Below are 20,085 nucleotides of genomic sequence, written 5' to 3'. Positions count from 1 at the left end.
CAACCGAATGGTTTTTTTATTGCTATTGTTCACTCTGTCTGCCACTGTGATTGCCGATTGCCTCTTTTAAATATCGTCTACTAGGTTTTTCACTTTGAGGCAACAAATTTCATCAAGCATCAAAGCAGTTTATGGATAGAAACACCAACAGTTGAAGGACACAGGCACCACACATGAACTAACTCCAAAAGTGCACTCAGTCGAGTGCAGATCTCCGCCAGGTGTGTCTGCAACGACCACTGCTGTGAAGTTTGATTGAATGAATACAATCCACTAGACCACAAACGTTGCGTCAGCATTGGGTATGCGTGACGACAGCGCTCCCACGACTCTCTATATCAGGAGTGTCAAACATGCGGCCCGCGGCCCGCCAGAGGGTCCAATCCGGCCCGCGGGAGGACTTTCATTACAGAGAAGACATTAACTGCTATTTCAAAGGTTTCCACTAAATGTTTTCTGCCTTTGTAGACACACTGATCTGTAAGTTGTAATGCACATGTGTAAATGATAAACTGAGACATAATAGTGTTGAAATTGCACTTATTTTTCTTAAGGAATTTTAGGTTGTTCATAATGTTTTGTAAAAAGATAGTTCATTAAATGTGAACAATTTCAGAATGTACTTGTATTTCTTTTGCACTAAAACAAAGGGAAACATTTGGAGTTGTGGTTATTTATAGGTTATTATGCTGTGATTTTACTGGTCCGGCCCACTTGAGATCAAATTGGGCTGTATGTGGCCCCTGAACTAAAATGAGCTTCACACCCCTGCTCTATATGGTTCCGTTTTATCCGCGCAGCAAAGGAGCAGCCAAACTGTATGTGCAGTTTTCCTTTGATATGTGTAAGAGTAGTCCTGATCTATTTGTCTATCAACACTCATGCATATGATTGTCACTTCATTCGTAATGTTATGCTGAACACGACGGCAAGAAAAGCTTTGAAGAAAACTTTATTTGTATACCATTTTTGCAAACTCTTTACACATTAAGATAAGAATTTCACAATACAGAATCAATCAACGGCAATAAATGAGAAAACATGCCATTAGAAAAATTGCAAATAAATAAGTCAGAAAATAAAGATAGTATGATAAAAGTTGAAAAAAACAAACAATATGTTGTATTGTAGTAAAGTAGTAGTATTTAATTGGGCATCAATGATGTGTTTATGCACGTTTTGACAAAAAATAGCCTAACACATGATTCCCCAGCCTTACGCCTGGCGGAGATAATAACTCGCTCTAATTATTCAGTCCGACTGACCGACCGACGGAACAACATTGTCCTCCATAGAGCATGGCTAAAAACACAAATGCTTTAAAAGTGCATAAAGCTCTTTTTTGAATATGTGTAATATCACTCCGATGATGGTATTTCTGAGTAACCTACCTCATACTGAAAATAACAGTATATGGCATGTAGAGCTAAACGCTAAAGCCAAAAGTAACTTGAATACGTAGTTTAATTCATTTGTCATTTTCATAGACTCTAAACTCGCAGCTTTGGCATCAGTAGAAATCTTATGCTCGTGTAAACACGGGAATATTTATAGACCCTCACTTCTGCCCACTGTACTGCTGCTGCATTTTCTTTAAAGAGCATTCATTTAAAATGAAAATGTTTGGGTCACTATGTGACCTTTCCAATAGTAGAAAAACACAGAATAAAATACGTCTTTGCTTCATAAATTCAGTGCAGTAGGAAAAGGAGCAGGCTGCAGTGGAGGAGTGTTGGATGATGTTGGATATATAATGGCTCAGATAGATGACAAATGGGTGATGCTTTTTGATTATTATTGGCTTGTGGCTGCTGAGGTCAGAGGATCATAATAAAGTTTCAGCTGGAGATGCTTTTTTATGACTTGAATCCAAATAGGCTTCTGTGTGGATAATACAATCTCTCTCTCTCTCTCTCTCTCTCTCTCTCTCTCTCTCTCTCTCTCTCTCTCTCTCTCTCTCTCTCTCTCTCTCTCTCTCACAAAAATATATGCATGTAGCCGCGCTCTCACACTGTTGACAGATTGAGGAGGTGGAGGAGGTTGTTGCCAGTATGACCCTGGCAACAACATCATGGTGATGCAACAGTACATACTGCTGACGCACTGGTAGCTAGGTATAGGGATGTTTGATGTATGTAAGGGGATTTGATTACTGCTTAACATATCTGTGTTTTGTTCTGTTTATTTATATCCACAACTTGCAAAAACAAGTACACAGACACACAGCACGACACTGAATTTAAAGTGAGAATGATGACTAACTGCGTCCCATGTCCTGCTCCTTCCAAATGCTGCTGTCACATTCTGTAAATACTAGTGCACCATCTGTCCACCCGGCTCTGCCTCACTGCGTCTCCGCTGAACTCTGAGAACACCAAAGATGATCTATTTTTCAAGATGTCCTCTGACATCTGGGCAACACCAAACAGGATATGGGCGGAATAGCTAAACTATCTTTTTTGTCAAATAAAAAAAGTTGCAACCACTAATTGTTATTTTCCATCCAAAGTTAAACATATTCCTTCTTTGAGGAGATTTCCAGTATCTCGTGTCTGTGTAATCTTTTGAAAACATTCTGCATAATTTACAAAATAGCCAGCCTGCAGTGAGGACTTAATCATTTTCTTCATTTTGTTTGAGAAAACTTAGAGAAGTTCCACTTTGAAAATGAGTGCTTTGTAAACATTTATTATTTATTTTTGATGTTGCCAAGGTTTTGCATCATGGCTTATGAAATAATGTTGTAGTCTGACTTTTAAAAGAGAAATATTTCTCTATAAGTGACCTGTGAATGACCTCGTTATGGGCTTTATAACAGAAAGATATCTCGAACCCCAATACGTGTTCCAGTGGTCTGTGAACCCCGGGTCTGGTAACTGTCCTGTAGCATTTCTGAATGCAGCATCATCGTGTGGTTTCAGGGCAGTTTTTTTTGTTTGTTTCAAGACCACGCAGAGGGGATGGGGGAGATGTGCATTGAAACAGACATAGAGCTATATTACTTGAGTATTGTGCAGTTACAGAACACTTTGTTTTGTCACCCAGGCCATGTGCTACGATGAAGTTACTGTTACAGTTGTGTGGGGGATTGATTTAACCATGCAATAGTCTCAGAAGAGGCTAAACGACAACAATAACAAAAGAGGGCTACTGTTTCAAAATCAAAGAATGCATTTAGTAATCAGAGCACTTGCATAAGAACGTAGAACTACATTTATTTGAATCTATGAATGAGTGGCGTTTAAATGACTGTAAACACATCTTATATATGTAACAAGATATAACTAAATCCAGATGTAAAAACAGCTGTTTGCGGCATTAGAAACAGCTGTTTTGCAGCCTGCTTTCAGCGCTCTCTCTTTCTACACCAGGGTTGCCCAAAGTGTGGCCCGCAGGCTGATGTTGGCCCGCCATAAGGTTTGATTTAGCCTGCAAGATGTATCTAGTGGAATTTTTCTTTTGGAAATTTTAATAAAAAAATGATAATATATATTGTTGTATGTGCTGCTTTATTATTTGTCAGTGTAATGCTCTTTAAATAAGTAGAATTATTAATTATGGTAATATCATTTTGCATCTTAACAATACATTAAAATACAATAGGTGTTTGATCAAACACAAACATAACTTAAGCTTTTATTCATAGCAAAATATTATATCAGACTCCAGAAGTTACCCGGGCCGCGTCCCCCCCTCGCTGCCACCAACATCTGAATCCTGCGGACGGGAATCAAAGCTGCTCTCAGCACCTTCCTTTTACTTCCCCACGGTCATGGCTTTACGGCGTTCTTCGTTCAGAGCATAATGTGGTTGTCAGAAGAATCACTTGTATTGAGATGACATGAACTTATGCACGATGTAGAGGACACGTTGCACTTTTAGAAAAGGTTCACACCAGATCCCAGGGGGCAAAGGTGCTGAAAACAGTTGAGGGTTGTTACCTCATTGACAGTTGGCTGGCCGGTTCAGCTGATGTTGAAGAGCTGTTGAGATAGATCTTGTCACACAAGGAAGTGGAGTATAGTTTAGTAGATCTAAAAAGCCAGAGGGCAGTCACATATGGGGGGAACATAGAACATAATTGATGGTGTAACATCTACCACTTTTCCACGCCATGACCATGCGGGATCTCGTCATTACATTATTGAAATTTGGTGGAATGTAAATGTGGTGTCCACATGCGTCAAGTATTGTGTTTGAGAGGACGGTTGAATCCCTTTCCACACATAAACCTGTCATAATGTCATCCTGACTTTTTCCTCCTTACACTATAATTGGCTTACTATTTGTATAATCTCCATACAGGATAGTTATTCTTTGAGAAAAATATACCACACCATGAATGTCTGTCTTCCTTCTCGATCTCATTGTCTGCTTGGATGGCTCGTAGTGGACTCTTCAATTTGCAGTCGTATTCAAACTAAATGTTCAGACTTTTAAAGAAACAAAAGAAGTTCTAGTTTTGAACCTTATTTGCATGTGATTCCTCATCTCTCTTTCCAGTTCCCTCACATCTTTATATAATTAAACTGCAACATATCTTTTTTTAACAGTACTCAAGTTTCCATCCAAATGTTGTACACATCAAACCAAGTTTTCAGAAAATCAGCAAAATAAAATACAAACTAATGAGCATTTCTATCCACTTCCATTATGCAAATAATATACCCAGGAGTTGGTTCATCGAGATAAGCAGTTGGTGGAGATAATTCTCCTGTCAGGTGCCATCAAACCGTTGCTGAAGAAGAGGACAATACGAGATGATGTTATTTAAAAAAACGGCCAGTCAAACCTCAAATAGTGGAAAACAACAAGGAAAATGTGACGGCATTTGGTTTCCATTTCATCTTCTTGCTCTTTGTTTTATCGATAAACCAACTTTCCACCATTTCTTTATTATATTTAAAATGCACTTACAGTCCTGCTTACTCTGGATAATCCATATACCTTGATGTGAACGGTTTTCAGTGAAACTATTTGATACGTAAGAAATAATCGACAAGATGATAATAGGTACAGTAGATACCACTAGACTTTATTGGGGAAATGCTTTAAAATAATTTCGATTAACTTGCCCTCTCACCTGGGAATCGTAAACCATTTTTCTTATAGTAGCATTGTGAAGGGTTTTAGTGAATAATTGGATCAGATATTCTGGAATATGGGCTGACTCAGGGCATGACCCAGAGATATCTGAATTTCTGAAAGATTGCATTGTCATGTGTGAAAGGGACATTTATAGTTAGCTCAGGTTGTGCTGTCTAAGAACTGTTAGATCTGCCAGCTGCATGTCGAAGCTTTAATCTCAGTCATATTCACGATTTCATCTCCACGGTAGTACTTCTCGTTGTGTTGTAAAATGTCTTTTATATCATGACATAGAGGCAGGTTTCCCATTACCTTTTCCTGTAACGAGTTCAGTTTGACTGAATAATGGGAACATTCTCGCTGCCGTAACATTTCTGCACCAGTGTGGGTGTCACTCCGGCTTTGAAGAAGAATGGCCTTTACTGAGAGAGGAAGCACTGCATGGAGAGCTGAAACCATCTCATCTCAGTCCCGTCTTAAAACATTCCGAACTGCAGCTCTTCATCACTTTTATGGAGGAAATATAGTCGGGCTTTATAACTGTAGACTGATTCAGTGGTGGAACAGACCGTTTCTCTGTGAAACGTCTTGTCGTACATCTTGCTGCTCAGCGAGAACCAGAATGTGTACCTCTTTTATTGCACTCTTTGTACACAGGACTGTTAGGAAATCATGATGATAGGCTGTCATGCTGTAGAATTTACTTAATGTTTGTGTCTCTTTTTTTCCTCCCACTGTGTGTCTCCTACTTCTCCTTCCTCTTTTATTCCTCCCCTCGTCCTCTTGTCCCTTTTTATCTCTTTCTATGTCTCTCCAGTCCACTCCACTCCACCTGGCAGCAGGATACAACAGGGTGAGGATAGTTCAGCTGTTACTACAGCACGGCGCAGATGTCCACGCCAAGGACAAGGGGTACGTACCAATACATTAAAGCACAATAAAAAAAGAGAATTAAAAAAAAGACAGACATTTTGACCTCTTGAAGAACTATATGTGTAATCTTTCAGGTGTAGTTGTTGTAGCAAGCAGGCTGGTTAATATATGATCAACAGTGCTTTTCATCCCTGAGACATCATCAAGAAACCTCACTACGTGATCGGACAAACACGCCAGGCTGTCATTGGCTCTCTTCTTATTTTCAGACAGGAAAAACATGGCGACAATTCCTATAATGTTAATTTTATCTTGCCATCATACATTTGAGGTAAAACTAGGCCATGCACCTACTGAGTTTGATTTTGGAGGTGGTGATTGTAGTTGCTATTTAAGACTGAATTGAGCTGTTGAGCCTCAATTGATATTATTTTAAATAAATTAAGCTAAAGAAGATTTAGGCTGACATATATACACCCCGCAAAATAAGGTAACATTAAATTAGAATTCCATCCTTCGGAATTCATTTGGTGAAACTATTGAATATTTAGCCATGCTAGTAATGGGGCTCTCAGGATGGCAATGTTTAGTGCTAATTAGTAAATGTTAGCATGCTAGCTCGCTAAGCTAAGCTAGTGAACATGTTATACATTACACCTGCTAAACATCAACATGTTAGCACTGTCATGGCGAGCATGTTAGCATGCTGGTGTTAGCGTTAAGCTCCTACAGCCGCACAGAGCTGCTAGCATGCTAGCATCTTAGTATTGTTTTTGTTATTGAACTGAAGAAAGATATAATGCTATAAAGGGTGATATATGAGGGTTTTTAGCTCTGTTTTGAATATTAAAATGTATATCTATTGTTGATAAGAATGCTTTTTGTTTTGCTCTTCCAGTGGTCTGGTGCCTCTACACAATGCCTGCTCCTATGGACACTATGAAGTTACTGAGCTGCTGCTAAAGGTAAACTCGGTGGTGGTACTTACTCTTAATTAATATAAAGTACGATAATATTTTTGCTAATAACGAAAATGGAAATTGAATCCCAATAGAATCAAGTTCCACTGTTTGGTGTCTGTCTTGTTCTCCTCCCTGTTGCTTCCCTCCCATTTATTCATCCACCATTTATTTTTGTTCCAGCATGGAGCCTGTGTGAACGCCATGGATCTGTGGCAGTTTACCCCACTCCATGAAGCGGCGTCTAAAAACAGAGTGGAGGTCTGCTCTCTGCTGCTGAGCCACGGGGCTGACCCGACCCTGCTCAACTGCCACAGCAAGAGCTCCGTGGACATGGCGCCCACTCCCGAGCTGAAGGAAAGACTGACATGTGAGTGTGTGTGTGGTGCTTCATTTACATAAAGTGCAGCTGCAGTGTACAGCGCTGCTAAATGTGTCACGGTACTGAATTAATGAAGAGATTGTTTTTAGGAAAAGAGAGTGTATTTACACCAGTCGTGTGTGGAGCAGTTGATTATAATGGGTTATATGTAATACCCCTGCTTGTTTTTTGTGTTTTTATGAAATATCTGTATTGACTCCATAATCATATCTATCACACCTTTATTTAGCCCACTGCCACGCGAGCCACCAATTAAAGCTTGGCGAGCCGCAGGAGGCTCACGAGCCGCGCAATGAGTAACACTGATTCAGACAGTTGAAAATGTGAGTCTTTTTTGATAAGAGTTGAAAACAAGGAATTATGGATTTGAAGAGAGACAGATGATAACATCTGACATGAACAGTTCCACATGCTTGGATAGCTGAGCAGAACAAAATTAAGTCTCGGCTGGTGCTCGTATTCCGCTCTTTAAAAAGAATGTGTACTGGATGAAACAGCACAGAAGGAAAGTGCAGACAAATACATACTTTTTAAAAACTGTCTGGAAAGGGAACAGCTTTTGGACTTTAGCCCACACACACACAAGCTTTATATATTTTTTTGCTATTCTTTCAAATCATCAATGCCAAAGATGTGCTTGTTACAGCAATATTTTGTCATAACAAACTGACTATCCTTGGGTTTGGGCTGTTGGTTGGACAAAGCAAAGCACTTTCATATGTAACCTTGGGTTTTGGAGAACAGTTTTTACTATTTTTGGACATCTAATAGACCAAACAATTAACAAATGACTAATCGGCAGATTAATGAATATTGACGATACTCCTTAGCTGCAGCCCGCCCGTAGCTTTATACCGTCATTGAGTGCTGACTCCTCACTCCTATTAACCGGCCGGTAGCAGCCGTAAGTAATCCACAACTGCTTCAGCAGCAAAAAGCAATTCCGGCAATCTGCTAAACTAAAAACAAGCCTTACCTCGTCTGTTGCAGGCCACATTTTGATCTTTGTTGTGGCTTCAAAACTAACATCCATAGAAAAGTTCAGTCTCATTTTGAAGCGGAGCATCTGTAGATAAATTCCATCCCATGATGATTATGATTCACTAAAATTATGATGAATACATTCCTGTTTTTGTTATATTCGCTGCCGTCTTAACTGTACAGGAGCCGGGAGGGACAACTGAGTGAGATTGAACTCTTTGTTAGGGACTCGACTGAGTACTGATGTTTTTTAGTGACATTCTGTGACATTCTTAGCTGCTTAACAGATGATTTGGTGCTCAGTTCACTTCTGCAGTAAAGATGTCGGAAGATGTTTTCCACCTGTTTACACTTGTCAGAGATTATTTTCCTCTGTGGCAGCAAGACTTACACAAGCTGACAGGAACTCCTTTAGGTTAAACTCTGTAACACTCGTAGGGCTGACTCTAAAAGGAAGTGTACAATGTGAATACAAATGTCCTTGAATAACTATGCATCATGTTCCATTTTGATTTCAAGTTGATTCATCTCAAGATGTGTATGCAGATAACCTTTCACAATATATTTTCTTATATCTACTCTTCTCCACTATTTGCATTTTAAAAATACTGGTTTTGTTTTTGTGTTAGGAACAAAATGTGTGTGCGTGTTTGTGCAGCCATAAAAACTGTACATCCTCATGCATGTGTTTTCTTAATCGAGCATTTTACAGATGTGTGATATTTTAATTAAACAGAAATTGCGCAATAATTGAATTACTTTTCTGCAGAGTCAAAGCAGACAAGATAAGACTTTGTCTCTGCCAGAAGGCTCTCTGCAACTCTTTGAAAGTTAATTAGTGAGTCGGCTCTCCCGCTGCTGCACTTGTTGCTTTATCTTTGTAATAAGGCAGATCAAAGCGTAAATCAAATGCTACATGAATCATAAGCCATCTTGAGTTCATGTACAACTGCAGGACAATTCCTCCTGTTAGTTGTATTATTTTATAAAGACGGCGCGTCTTTGAAAATATGTTGGACATTTGCTGCAACAACAAAACAAAAAAACCTAAAAATTAAGATCTTTGTTCTTAAAATTCACCAGACTTTTGTATGTAGTATTTCTTACAAATGTTATGTTTAAAAAGAAAAAAATGTGTAGTTTGTCCAGATGGCTGAGACAAAATTGAAAGTATTTCAGGGCCACTGGCTTTGTGAGTAAGTAGACAATGTATTGTATTTTAAAAGAATACATTTTGGCAAAAACGCTCATCGTCACTGTGAGGTAAAACCACAAACTAAGTCTTTCCCTCTCTTTCCAGTCTTTATGCTAAGCTAGGTAACCATTTCCTTTCTTCTCAGAAAGAACGGGAGTAAGCACATGTCCAAATATTGTGTATGACATCGTAGAGTTGGTGTACATTTGATTGCTTGTCAAATCTTGGAATGTCTGTCACTTAATGCAACAACAGCAGATACTGATGAATCAGGTGAAACCCTCACCGTAATATATTTCCTATATTAAGCACCAAAAGTTGGCTTTCACACTGACATGAAAGTAGCTGCACGTGAGGAGGGACGTCAGTCGAGCTCCTCGTGTAATTGCAAATTCTTTGCAGTAATCTATAAGGGGGGGGGGGGTAATCACTTGTTTCCGCTCCATCTCCAGCACGCAGGCTGTTGCATCATAAGTTATTAGTTTGCTCGTGAAAACTTTGAAGTAATCTAAATATTAGTATGCTAATAATAAATAGTTGTGGTCGGTTGAGAACCTAAATCTGGTTTTGGTCAAGTTTTTCATTCATTAAAGCACCAGATGCTCCTCTATGATGCTTTTAGATACTTTTGTGTTGGGAAACCTGTCAAACTAAACTCAAAATCCCACTGAAACCAACTCTGTTTCTCTCCGTTTCTAACATGTTGACATTTTGTGTGTGTTCAGATGAGTTTAAGGGCCACTCGCTGCTCCAAGCTGCTCGCGAAGCTGACATGGCCAAGGCTAAGAAGACCCTGGCACTGGAGATCATTAACTTCAAACACCCGCACACACACGAGACTGCGCTGGTGAGATGAACACACACACACACACATACACACTCACAGATTCTGCTGCACAGATGCATAGATGATGTTTCCGTCTGTGTGTTTTAGCATTGCGCGGTAGCCTCGCCGCACCCCAAGAGGAAACAGGTGACAGAGCTGCTGTTGAGGAAAGGGGCCAATGTAAACGAGAAGAATAAAGAGTGAGTGCTGTTTTCATCTGCTCATGAACACAGTGAGATCATCATCATTATATTTATATGCAAACTGCATGCTGTCAACAGAATGATTGAACATGTAGAGATGATTGAAGGCTTTTGGACTGACGCTACCAGTAGGTGGTATTTTGTACTACAAAGTCAGGGGCTGGATGAGCACGTTTTTAGTACCAGTGAAACTACACAAATAAAGCAACGTTGAACTCTCACCTTTTCTCTCCTCTCTGTAGTTTCATGACTCCTCTTCATGTGGCAGCAGAACGTGCTCATAATGACATTATGGAGGTGCTACAGAAGCATGGTGCCAAGGTAAATCACAGTGTTTTCTATATGAACTTTTATCATCTGTCATCACACCTTAATCCTTTTTAAATATATGCATGTATGCTTTTTATATTTACGTCTCTGTTCGTTCATCCATTCGGCTTATCTACACATTAATTAATATCACAAATGTTTTTTCATTTGTCTGTATTGTTGTTTGGGGCAATCTCCCCCCCCCCCCATGTACAGTGTTCACAATGCAGTTTTACAGCATTGAATCAAAGTAAATGTAGCTTTTCAGACACTCATAAACAGAAACATACCATTCTAGCATCAAAGTGAAAACGTATCTCGATAAAGCTGACTAGTTGACTAATCGATTAGTAGATCGACCTAAAAATTATCGCCAAATTCAAAACCAAATCCTTAGAGTAATGCAAAAATGGCAGAAAACGCTGTTTTGAGACTTTGAAATATGGTTTATCTTCATCTTTGGGTTTTGGACTCACAAGACATTTAAAGATATTTTTTTATTTTTATGGATTAATTGACTAATCGGTCAATAATCAATCAATAATCAATAATTATTGTGATTAATCAATAATGAAATGAAGCGTTAGTTGCAGCCCTAATCTAAAGTAACTACCAGTATAAAATACAAAAATAGAAATGATGCAGTAAACGTTTCATCAGCGTCAAACATCAGTGTTTGTGTGTCAGACACTCAGAATTAAAGAGCGAGTGTTTACTTTTAGAACTGACATTTAGGTCTGATCTCTAAAAGTGGTGACTCATCACAGTTTCATTACTGTCCTCTTGCTCTTACTTTGCGATCGCTTTCGATACTGACGCGTGTTCGTGTACAGATTACACATAGTGCACATCTAGATTTGGGTAAGAGTACAGGAGTCACATGACTGACTGTAGTTAATGTTGTCTCAGATCTTTCCTTTTTCTCTCTCCCTAACAAAACTCACTGTAAACGGTTTCTTATCGAATACGTTTCTTTCATACTGTTTCTGGTTGTTTAGGCCGTTACAGGCTACACTGTAAATAAAACTTTTATTGGACTCTTTTTTCCTACATAAATAAATACGCTGATTTCAGTATGTCCCAATATATGTCAATATCGCACTATAAAATGGCATAACTTTGTTTATTTATTTTATATTTGTTGCTTGAGAGATATTCAAACTGACTTGGCTCTGGGTCTATGGCCTTGTCAAGAGTCAAAAGATCTGCACACTGTATTAAAAGATCCCAACAATATTGTGCAACATTTCGATCTGACAGAGACCTTTGTCCGATCACCCTCAATCTACGGCCTTATTACACGTGTACCAGTGTTTCAAAGACCTTAGCTCGTATATGGAAGCTATAAAGTTCTAAACATATAACTACAGGTTGACGAAATGTCATTCTCACCTGAAGCAGTCATAATGTCGATGAGGCTCTCTGAGGGGAGATTGGTTCACCTGGAAAGAATATGAAATACATTCCACCCCAAACTTATTTACCGAGATGAAGAAGAGATGAACAGTTTTAAGATCGTCTAAAGGTGCAACAATTTAACTGAAGGTCTTTTCAAGATATCGTAACACAAAGATGTTTGTGTTTGCAGGTGAACGCCGTGGACACGCTGGGTCAGACGGCGTTGCACCGTGCGGCGATGGCAGGCCACCTTCAGACCTGCAGGCTGTTGCTAGGATACGGGGCAGACGCCTCGCTGGTGTCACTGCAGGGCTTCACTGCTGCTCAAATGGGAAATGAAGCTGTTCAGCAAATACTCAACGGTATGCCGCCACCCTGCGTGTGTGTGTGTGTGTGTGTGTGTAGGTGTGTGAGTGGGTGGCTGGGTGTGCAGATGTGTGGGTGCCATGTTGTTTTAGTTGCTATGCAGCAGCCAGCAACAGCGGGATTAACTGGAATGTTTTTGAAAGGTCAGTATTGATGGGTTCAGACTAAAGGTGCAGATAGAGTAAAGGTAAAGACGAAACTCCACTTTACATTACTGAAGTATTTCCAGATTAAAGGTGCACTGTGCAGTTTTCATGTTAACAAAAAAACTCTGAGACTTTAAGACGTTACTGCAACCAGCCAAGAAATAGTGCGGCTAGGGGGGCGTCGCAATATAACGGTATGGACGATAACCGGGTTATTTAAAAAATGTAATATTGATATCATGTTAATAATGCACATATGATAATATCGTGCTGGCCTTCTGGATCTTTTGTGTGCAATTCGTTAAACATTTTCTTTTATGATCATTTGTAGCTTTTGCTAATGTTTGTGCAAAGTATTTCTCCAATGTTCTCCTGTGTGCTCTGTAGAGAACGTCCCGGTGAGGAACTCAGACGTGGACTACAGACTTCTGGAAGCTGCGAAGGCCGGAGACCTGGACACTGTCAAGGTTAGGATTTGTCACATTTTTGTAACTGACGGTTGACATTGTCTGCTACTTTTTGAGGGTGTTAGGGTTAAAAGAGACACAATTAATTCCCTTCCAAAAAAATCAATATTGCTTTAATTTGAAAAATGAAAAAAAGAAGTCGACCTCAGTGGCCTCGCTGTGAGGGAGCAGAAATCTTTTTTTAATTGCCTCATTAAGGTTTGGAAATAATGTGGAATCCTCTCCAGAAAAATGTGTGTAAAACTTGAGCAGCCGCCTGGTTGAACACAGACTAAATGTTATAAACCTTAAAAATGCCTGAACTTACATTCCACGAGTTCCCCAGACACTCGACGAGCTCAGTGAAGAACACATGATGACTAAGGGTTTATTGTCCTTAAATCTGTAAAAAGATGACACACGACAGAAAAGGAAAATAATGAAATCATTGAATATGTGACACAGATTATATCATCTTTATTTTTAAATGATAATTGAACAAAATGTGACCTTTGTGACGGCTCGTGTTGCTCTTAAGGAGTCCTGGTCAATGTGCTTTTTGTTAAATGTCAGGTGGACATCGTTCGGCGTGAATCAAATGTTTTCATTGTGTCCGCATTGATCCCAGACAAATTGCGAACCCTTCTTCCTTTTAAAGGCCAAATTTCTCCTCTCATAATGTTTCCGACCACAGCACTCAGTATAATCAGAGCGGCTGTTAGCAGTCTGATTTGCACCCGGGCCCACTCCTGTTAAAAGTGTAGGCGCTCGTGATGCTCTGTGATATGCCTCGGATGAAACCACCCACTAAATGTCAGGACCTGGTAAGATCCGGCAAAGTGTTTGACAGAAGTATTTGGTGTAGAGTGAAAATCGTTGTGTCTTTCCTCGCCGAGACAGACAGTAATGGGGTTATCCAGATGAAGAGGGTCTGTCAGAGTCTGAAGGGTGATGCTTTGGCAGGTAGGCAGAGAATCGTAGCAGAACAGACAATGAGCTCTGGCCTGGCTTTCTGTCAGTCTCTTTTTACCTGATGCACACACACACACACACACGCACACACACACGCACACGCACACACACTGGGGTTAACAGTATGGCTGAGCTTCTGATTGACAGAAGAAAAATAGCCCTTTGCACCGCTCCTGGGCTGATGCCTGTCATCTGTTTCAATGTCGAGGAGGTTCAGACTGTGGCCGTTAGAAAGATTGGTCACCTTCGACAACGGGTCAACACACAGGAGCATCTTCCACTTCATTCCAAGCAGTAAATACCATTATAAATGTTACGGTCTGGTTACTTTTGCTCCTCAATACAGAAGCTACAGCCACATTTACTATTTTTGAAACATTATCACAAGGATAAAGACAGTGGAATAATTAGCCGCTAAAGATCCTCAAAAACAGAGCTAATGTAAAAGAGAGGGAGAATAGCAGGTGGCCACAAACACGACTCCAAATGAATCCCCTCTCTTAAACAATCACGCTGTTCATAATACATTTGTATGGATGCATTTTGCTCGATCTAGCCATCTAAAAAACGGTGAAAGATATTCTAAAGGAAGAAATACATTGCTCACAACATGACTCCGCGACGCAATACTGCTGCTTCTTTTTATTTAAAGCATTTCTGGTTAGTTGGCACCAATAAAAATGGAACTGAAAGTGCAACTTTGCCGGTACCTCAACGACTTTGCAAAAATACAAGTTGCAATGTAAATAACTATAGTCTAACATTAAATAGTAGCATCTCCAGTATATAATGTACAGTGGAGCACGGTACGGTAGACCGAACTGAAGGCTCTTCCACCTGAGTTCAAGTTAGCTGCATTTATTTAAAAAGATGTAAGGGTAGACAGCTGCAGGCTCTAAATGTTTATTCACATGTAACCTCTGAACTTTATGTAAAGTATAAAACTAGACATTAGAATAAATACAAATCCAGTATGGAAAGATAACTGCAAAGTAAACCAAAATATTTTGTTCAAGTTTTCTCCTAAGATGTCGCACAAAGTTTAGTTCAGCATTTACGTGATAGTTTAGGCAAATGGTTTGTTTCAGGGTTGTTGTTGAGGATGTTTTGAGTGCGGCAGAAGGAAACTTTAAATGAAATGTCCCACTGTGTCTGTTCTCAGTACTGAACTGTGTAATTGGGACTTAAATAACAGCAAAGCAGCGCCGTTATGTCCTGTGAGCAGCAGGGCAGCAGGTGTCTGCCGCCGTTCAGCTAACGTGCATCAACTTCAGTTAATAACTTCAATACTGTTGTTCCCTAAAACCCTTTTTGTATCCTCACATATTTCCTTTCACGGACATATTTTTCATCATAAATCATTGTGGCTGGGCAGAGCAGCAGCGTTACTCTATATTTAATCTATATCTTCCTTTCTTACTCTCGCTCAGAAGTACTGTTTGTTTGTTTCCTTTCATGTTGGTGTGGGTTCGTTGGGTATGTTGTAAGATGTAAACTTTTGAGTCTTGAGCTTACATCATCCCGCCAACATGCTCAAAGTGACCATGCAAGTATAATGTTCACCCTCTTCTTGTAGTGCGTCAGCAAGTTTGGTTGCTAATTAGCATTAAACACGAGGTACAGCTGGGGCTGATGGGAATGTTTTTAGATTTGGAGGTAAAATGTGAAACTCATGGTGGCGCTAACAGAAAAGGTCAGGGGATCTGCTCATAGCATAAATTGCTACTAAGTTAAGTTAATATTATGTATATAGCCTAATAGCACAACTTACACATTAGCATAGAGGGGCTTTACCCTCCGTAAAGTGTACCCTCTGTCCTTACACCCTCTATGCAAATCTCAAGTAGTAAACATGATAATAAAAAATAAAAATGTTATAATAAGCAGATTACAGTGCCACCAACTCCAAAGAAGTGTTCCCTCTTTATATTTGTATGTAAATTACACACGATTTCCCCCCCCGTTATCAGAGAACAATGATATGTCCACTTTCCTACCAGTCGCTTTTCTTCAGATCTTGATCATTTATTGCAACTCATCATTCATCTTCAGTAAGGAAGTGGTGTTATTGCACACTGTCCTCAAGGGAAGCCCTTTTGAAATGATCTAATCTTTAAATCAAATCTTTCTTTGTCCTTTTAAAGCTGAATAATAGAAACAATGATTGACTACGCACAGACTCACAGCTCTTCGGTAGATTGGTTATTTAATTTGAAATCGGATATTCATATTCATCTTCCCTCTTTTGTCTCCGTCTCTCTCCAGACGTTGTGTACTGCTCAGAATGTGAATTGCAGAGATCTGGAGGGAAGACACTCCACTCCTCTTCACTTTGCTGCCGGCTACAATCGAGTGTCGGTGGTGGAGTATCTGTTGCACCACGGGGCCGACGTGCATGCCAAGGACAAAGGGTGGGACTCCTTAAGTTACACTTTAATTTGCAGAAAACTCTCACGGGCAGTTTGTGTACGTTGCGTAAAGTTATGGAAGGTGATCATTTCTAAAAAAAACAAACTAATTGTGTGTGTGTGTTTTCTGCTCGCAGTGGCCTGGTCCCCCTCCACAACGCCTGCTCGTACGGTCACTACGAAGTGGCCGAGCTGCTGGTCAGACACGGAGCCTCAGTCAACGTGGCCGACTTGTGGAAGTTCACGCCGCTCCATGAAGCCGCTGCCAAGGGCAAATACGAGATCTGCAAACTGCTGCTGAAGGTCAGACCCGCACTTTCCTCCCCTAATGCCGAACTCACGCTCAGTGCCACAAATGCATATAAATGAATGTGCATGGGCAACTTTAGTAGCAATCAACTCACGAGGAAACTCAGTGGCAGTCACTGCCATGAAAATCAGACTAGTGGTGCATAAGGTGTGAAGTAAAAGCCATTACGCTCCTTAAATTGGTAGTATTCGCTAAAAGGTATGACTTGAGTTTTCAGCCCAGTCAGGATAAATTCTAAGCAATCAGACTACGAGGCCTGGGAAATGTTGCAGTTTTACAGCTAAATACGTTTTTCTTTTTCCTATCATAAACACCTCCAGACTAAGCTACACCACTAAAGTGTTTCTGCCATATGGGGCCGCATAACTTATTATTAGATCAATACACGAGAAACCAAAACACACATCAGCTGCAAGGAAAATGTGCTGCTTCAAGATTGTTTTACTCTGAATTCCTTTACTGTCGTTACACAAAGAAATGAATGATTGGGAGCAAACAACATAATAATGAAATCAAAAACACAATGTGATGAAAGATTTAACGCAATATTGGAATGGCATAAGGTCGAGAGAGTGATGATTGCTCATGCTCATGTTGCTCAGTTAAAAATAAATAAATCTGGATTTCATTTGAGTGACATGTGAAACAAAAATACATCTGCAGTGCGGTGCAGCCAGAGAACTGTTTGTGAGATTGACAAGGTCAGTCTGACAAACTAGTAAAAAAGAAAAGTGCTGCACGCAACAGTTCACAGCAGAAACCACTAATCACTTTGAGGATAACTGCAGTTGAGCAGTGCTGCTGGTGACAAAGTAAAAGTGTGGTGGTGCAGTGGAGGTGCTGGGATGACAGTTATGGTTGAGTGCAGTGGGCAGTGTTAAGGAAGGCGACAGCTCTTTGGGGGGAAAAGTGGTTTTGAAGTGAAATGGAAACAGACTTAGCAAATAGGACTGACTTCAGGACTAAAACCTGCAGCACAAGAAAACCTTGGTTCTGTGTGGAGCGATGAGGCGACTGTAACGTCATTCAAATGCACTCACGTGTCTTATTTTCGTCACGTCTTCCACCTTTTTTTTCCTCCAACGTTTGAGCTTTGTCCAAAGCTTTTTGCATGACGTCATCTCCGCCTCTTCTTCTGCAAAGATTTAATGGCCCCGCACTGGGGAATTTGTGCCAACAACTGTTGATCTTGATGCTCCCAAGTGCATTAAAACGCACTTCATTTGCATTTTTTGTTGCAGAGGTCAAATCTATTATTTAACACTATTACACAGTATGTGTGAGGCAAGTCAAGTCCTGTCATCCATCGAGCGGATCGCCCCATAAGCAAACGGATATTGATTCAATTTTGGGGAAGGAGGGTTTTTTTCTTGACAAATTTAGAGATTATGAGTTCCACAGGGAAATAGCCACTATCGACTTTATTTGTTTTGCCACTGGACTAATTCAGATGGGTTGCAAAATTAAAAACAAAACCCTGAGTAAATAAGGGAAGACGTTAAGCATATGAAGATTCTTCACCATAACCCAAGCCATTTGAACGCCTGTAGGAGATTCCAGACCGACTTCAACGTCACAAATTCAGTAAGTATCTTTTAGAGTAATCATGTTAATCTCTCCAGTTGAGGTCAATAGGTTGTAACAATATGGAGGTACATTTTAATCCACTTGTTATGTGCATGTGTGGAAATGCCAAAGAACCCGTTTTAAGAGACGGAAAATAACATCAGATTAAAACGGGTCTCCTCACAGATCTGATGTAACAAAATAGAAATGTCATGTTTGGAGTTCGACTGGTCATCTTGTTGAACCCTCTTCTCTGGCAATGGTATAATATTTTTGTTACTGGAAAATGGTTGCCACCTACTTCTTATCTGTAAGTCTTTTGTTATGGTGCATTGAAGTTCTGAAGGCTTGTGGTGGTCCAACACCTTCCTAAGACACTTTATGTCGTTTCCTTTAAACTGACTCCCATCTGTAGTTGCTAACTTGAGGCAACTCTGACCTGCAACAGTGAGATGCTTTTAGGTGCTACTGTAGCTGTTACTGTTAGCAGCTTTTGTTCATGTTCATCCAACACAAACTCTTATTTATTTATTACAAGTGATTGTTCATCCTCGTCTGGTGTAGCCTCAATGTCAGACCCTGGTGTAGCCTCATGTGCAGATAAGTCCCAGTAAGTTCTCTCTAAACAGTCCTGGAGATCAGAGATGCAGCAGGTCACACGCATACGCGCACACACACACACACACACACACACACACACACACACACACACACACACACACACACACACACACACACACACACACACACAGATGATCGATTCTTCAAGGTGGTCGGAAGGTTTGGCATTTTTCCACTCTGGTCGGAAAATCCTAAACTAAGCTTGTGATACTTGTGTACACATGGCAGCGGCCTCATTTCCCCTTTAACACACACACACACACACACACACACAAATCTCGCACTTTGGCGTTAATCTGCGACGGCCTCGGGATGCAACTGTTCTCTCTTTTTGGATAAACTATTTTCAGAGTTCAGCAGCAGGTTTTCTTTTGTGTTCTCTGTTTGTTGTCAACTCTCTATTGTCCCCTTTCTGTGTTGAATTTGTGCTCGGAATAAAATGTGCTCCAAGTGCTGTGATTTTCCTCAGGGATCTTGTGATATACAAAAAGCGTATTAGCATTTTCTTTGTTAGGAAAGAAGTGCAGGAACATAATGAATTTCTCCTCCAATTAAAGCAGAATCTGCCTTGTTAGCACTTGGCATGAAATGTGTAAACTCACACGAGTTATGATCTGGATGATGTATCGTCATCTGTCAATCAACCAGGGTGACATTTTCCTTATGGCTTTCTTTTGATTGTTCAGTGACTGTGGCTGGCACTGTTCACGACAAACACCCAGCTCTGCATGCGTTTGTGGCCATGCTCGCGGTACGGCTCTGGGGACGGTCCAAACTGAAATATCTGAACTATTGGATGGATAGCCATGACATTTGGTGCCCAGATGGTGATTCTTTGACTTTGGTTATCATTGATTTCCCCTGACAGCAGGTTGACATTTTCAGGTTTTAGAGAAATTTCTCATGAAATTTGGTCTTGACATCATTTTTTCCCTGAAGATGTTTCCACAAGAATTCAAGGTAACGCAGGGTGAGTTATAGATATACAAATGGTCATTTTTGGGGGTTAAGTATTCATTTAAACTTATTTGTGAGC

The 20,085-nt window shown here is 40.2% G+C and overlaps 1 protein-coding gene across 2 annotated transcripts in view; it reads left to right on the top strand.

Moving 5' to 3' along the window:
• The window catches only part of tnksa (tankyrase, TRF1-interacting ankyrin-related ADP-ribose polymerase a), an 81,226-nt gene that overhangs the window by 43,529 nt on the left and 17,612 nt on the right, over window positions 1–20,085 (top strand). For both annotated transcript variants that reach the window (XM_029444089.1, XM_029444090.1), the window contains 10 exons: window positions 5,906–6,000; window positions 6,860–6,926; window positions 7,104–7,290; window positions 10,204–10,325; window positions 10,413–10,504; window positions 10,750–10,828; window positions 12,405–12,576; window positions 13,114–13,193; window positions 16,410–16,555; window positions 16,690–16,855. In XM_029444089.1, the coding sequence (XP_029299949.1) occupies window positions 5,906–6,000; window positions 6,860–6,926; window positions 7,104–7,290; window positions 10,204–10,325; window positions 10,413–10,504; window positions 10,750–10,828; window positions 12,405–12,576; window positions 13,114–13,193; window positions 16,410–16,555; window positions 16,690–16,855 (1,206 nt within the window). The remainder of the gene's footprint in view (window positions 1–5,905; window positions 6,001–6,859; window positions 6,927–7,103; window positions 7,291–10,203; window positions 10,326–10,412; window positions 10,505–10,749; window positions 10,829–12,404; window positions 12,577–13,113; window positions 13,194–16,409; window positions 16,556–16,689; window positions 16,856–20,085) is intronic.

The sequence above is a fragment of the Cottoperca gobio genome, chromosome 12 (assembly GCF_900634415.1).
Source record: "Cottoperca gobio chromosome 12, fCotGob3.1, whole genome shotgun sequence".
In the NCBI taxonomy this organism is placed as follows: Eukaryota; Metazoa; Chordata; class Actinopteri; order Perciformes; family Bovichtidae; genus Cottoperca; species Cottoperca gobio.
This window is presented reverse-complemented; position numbering and strand designations above follow the sequence as displayed.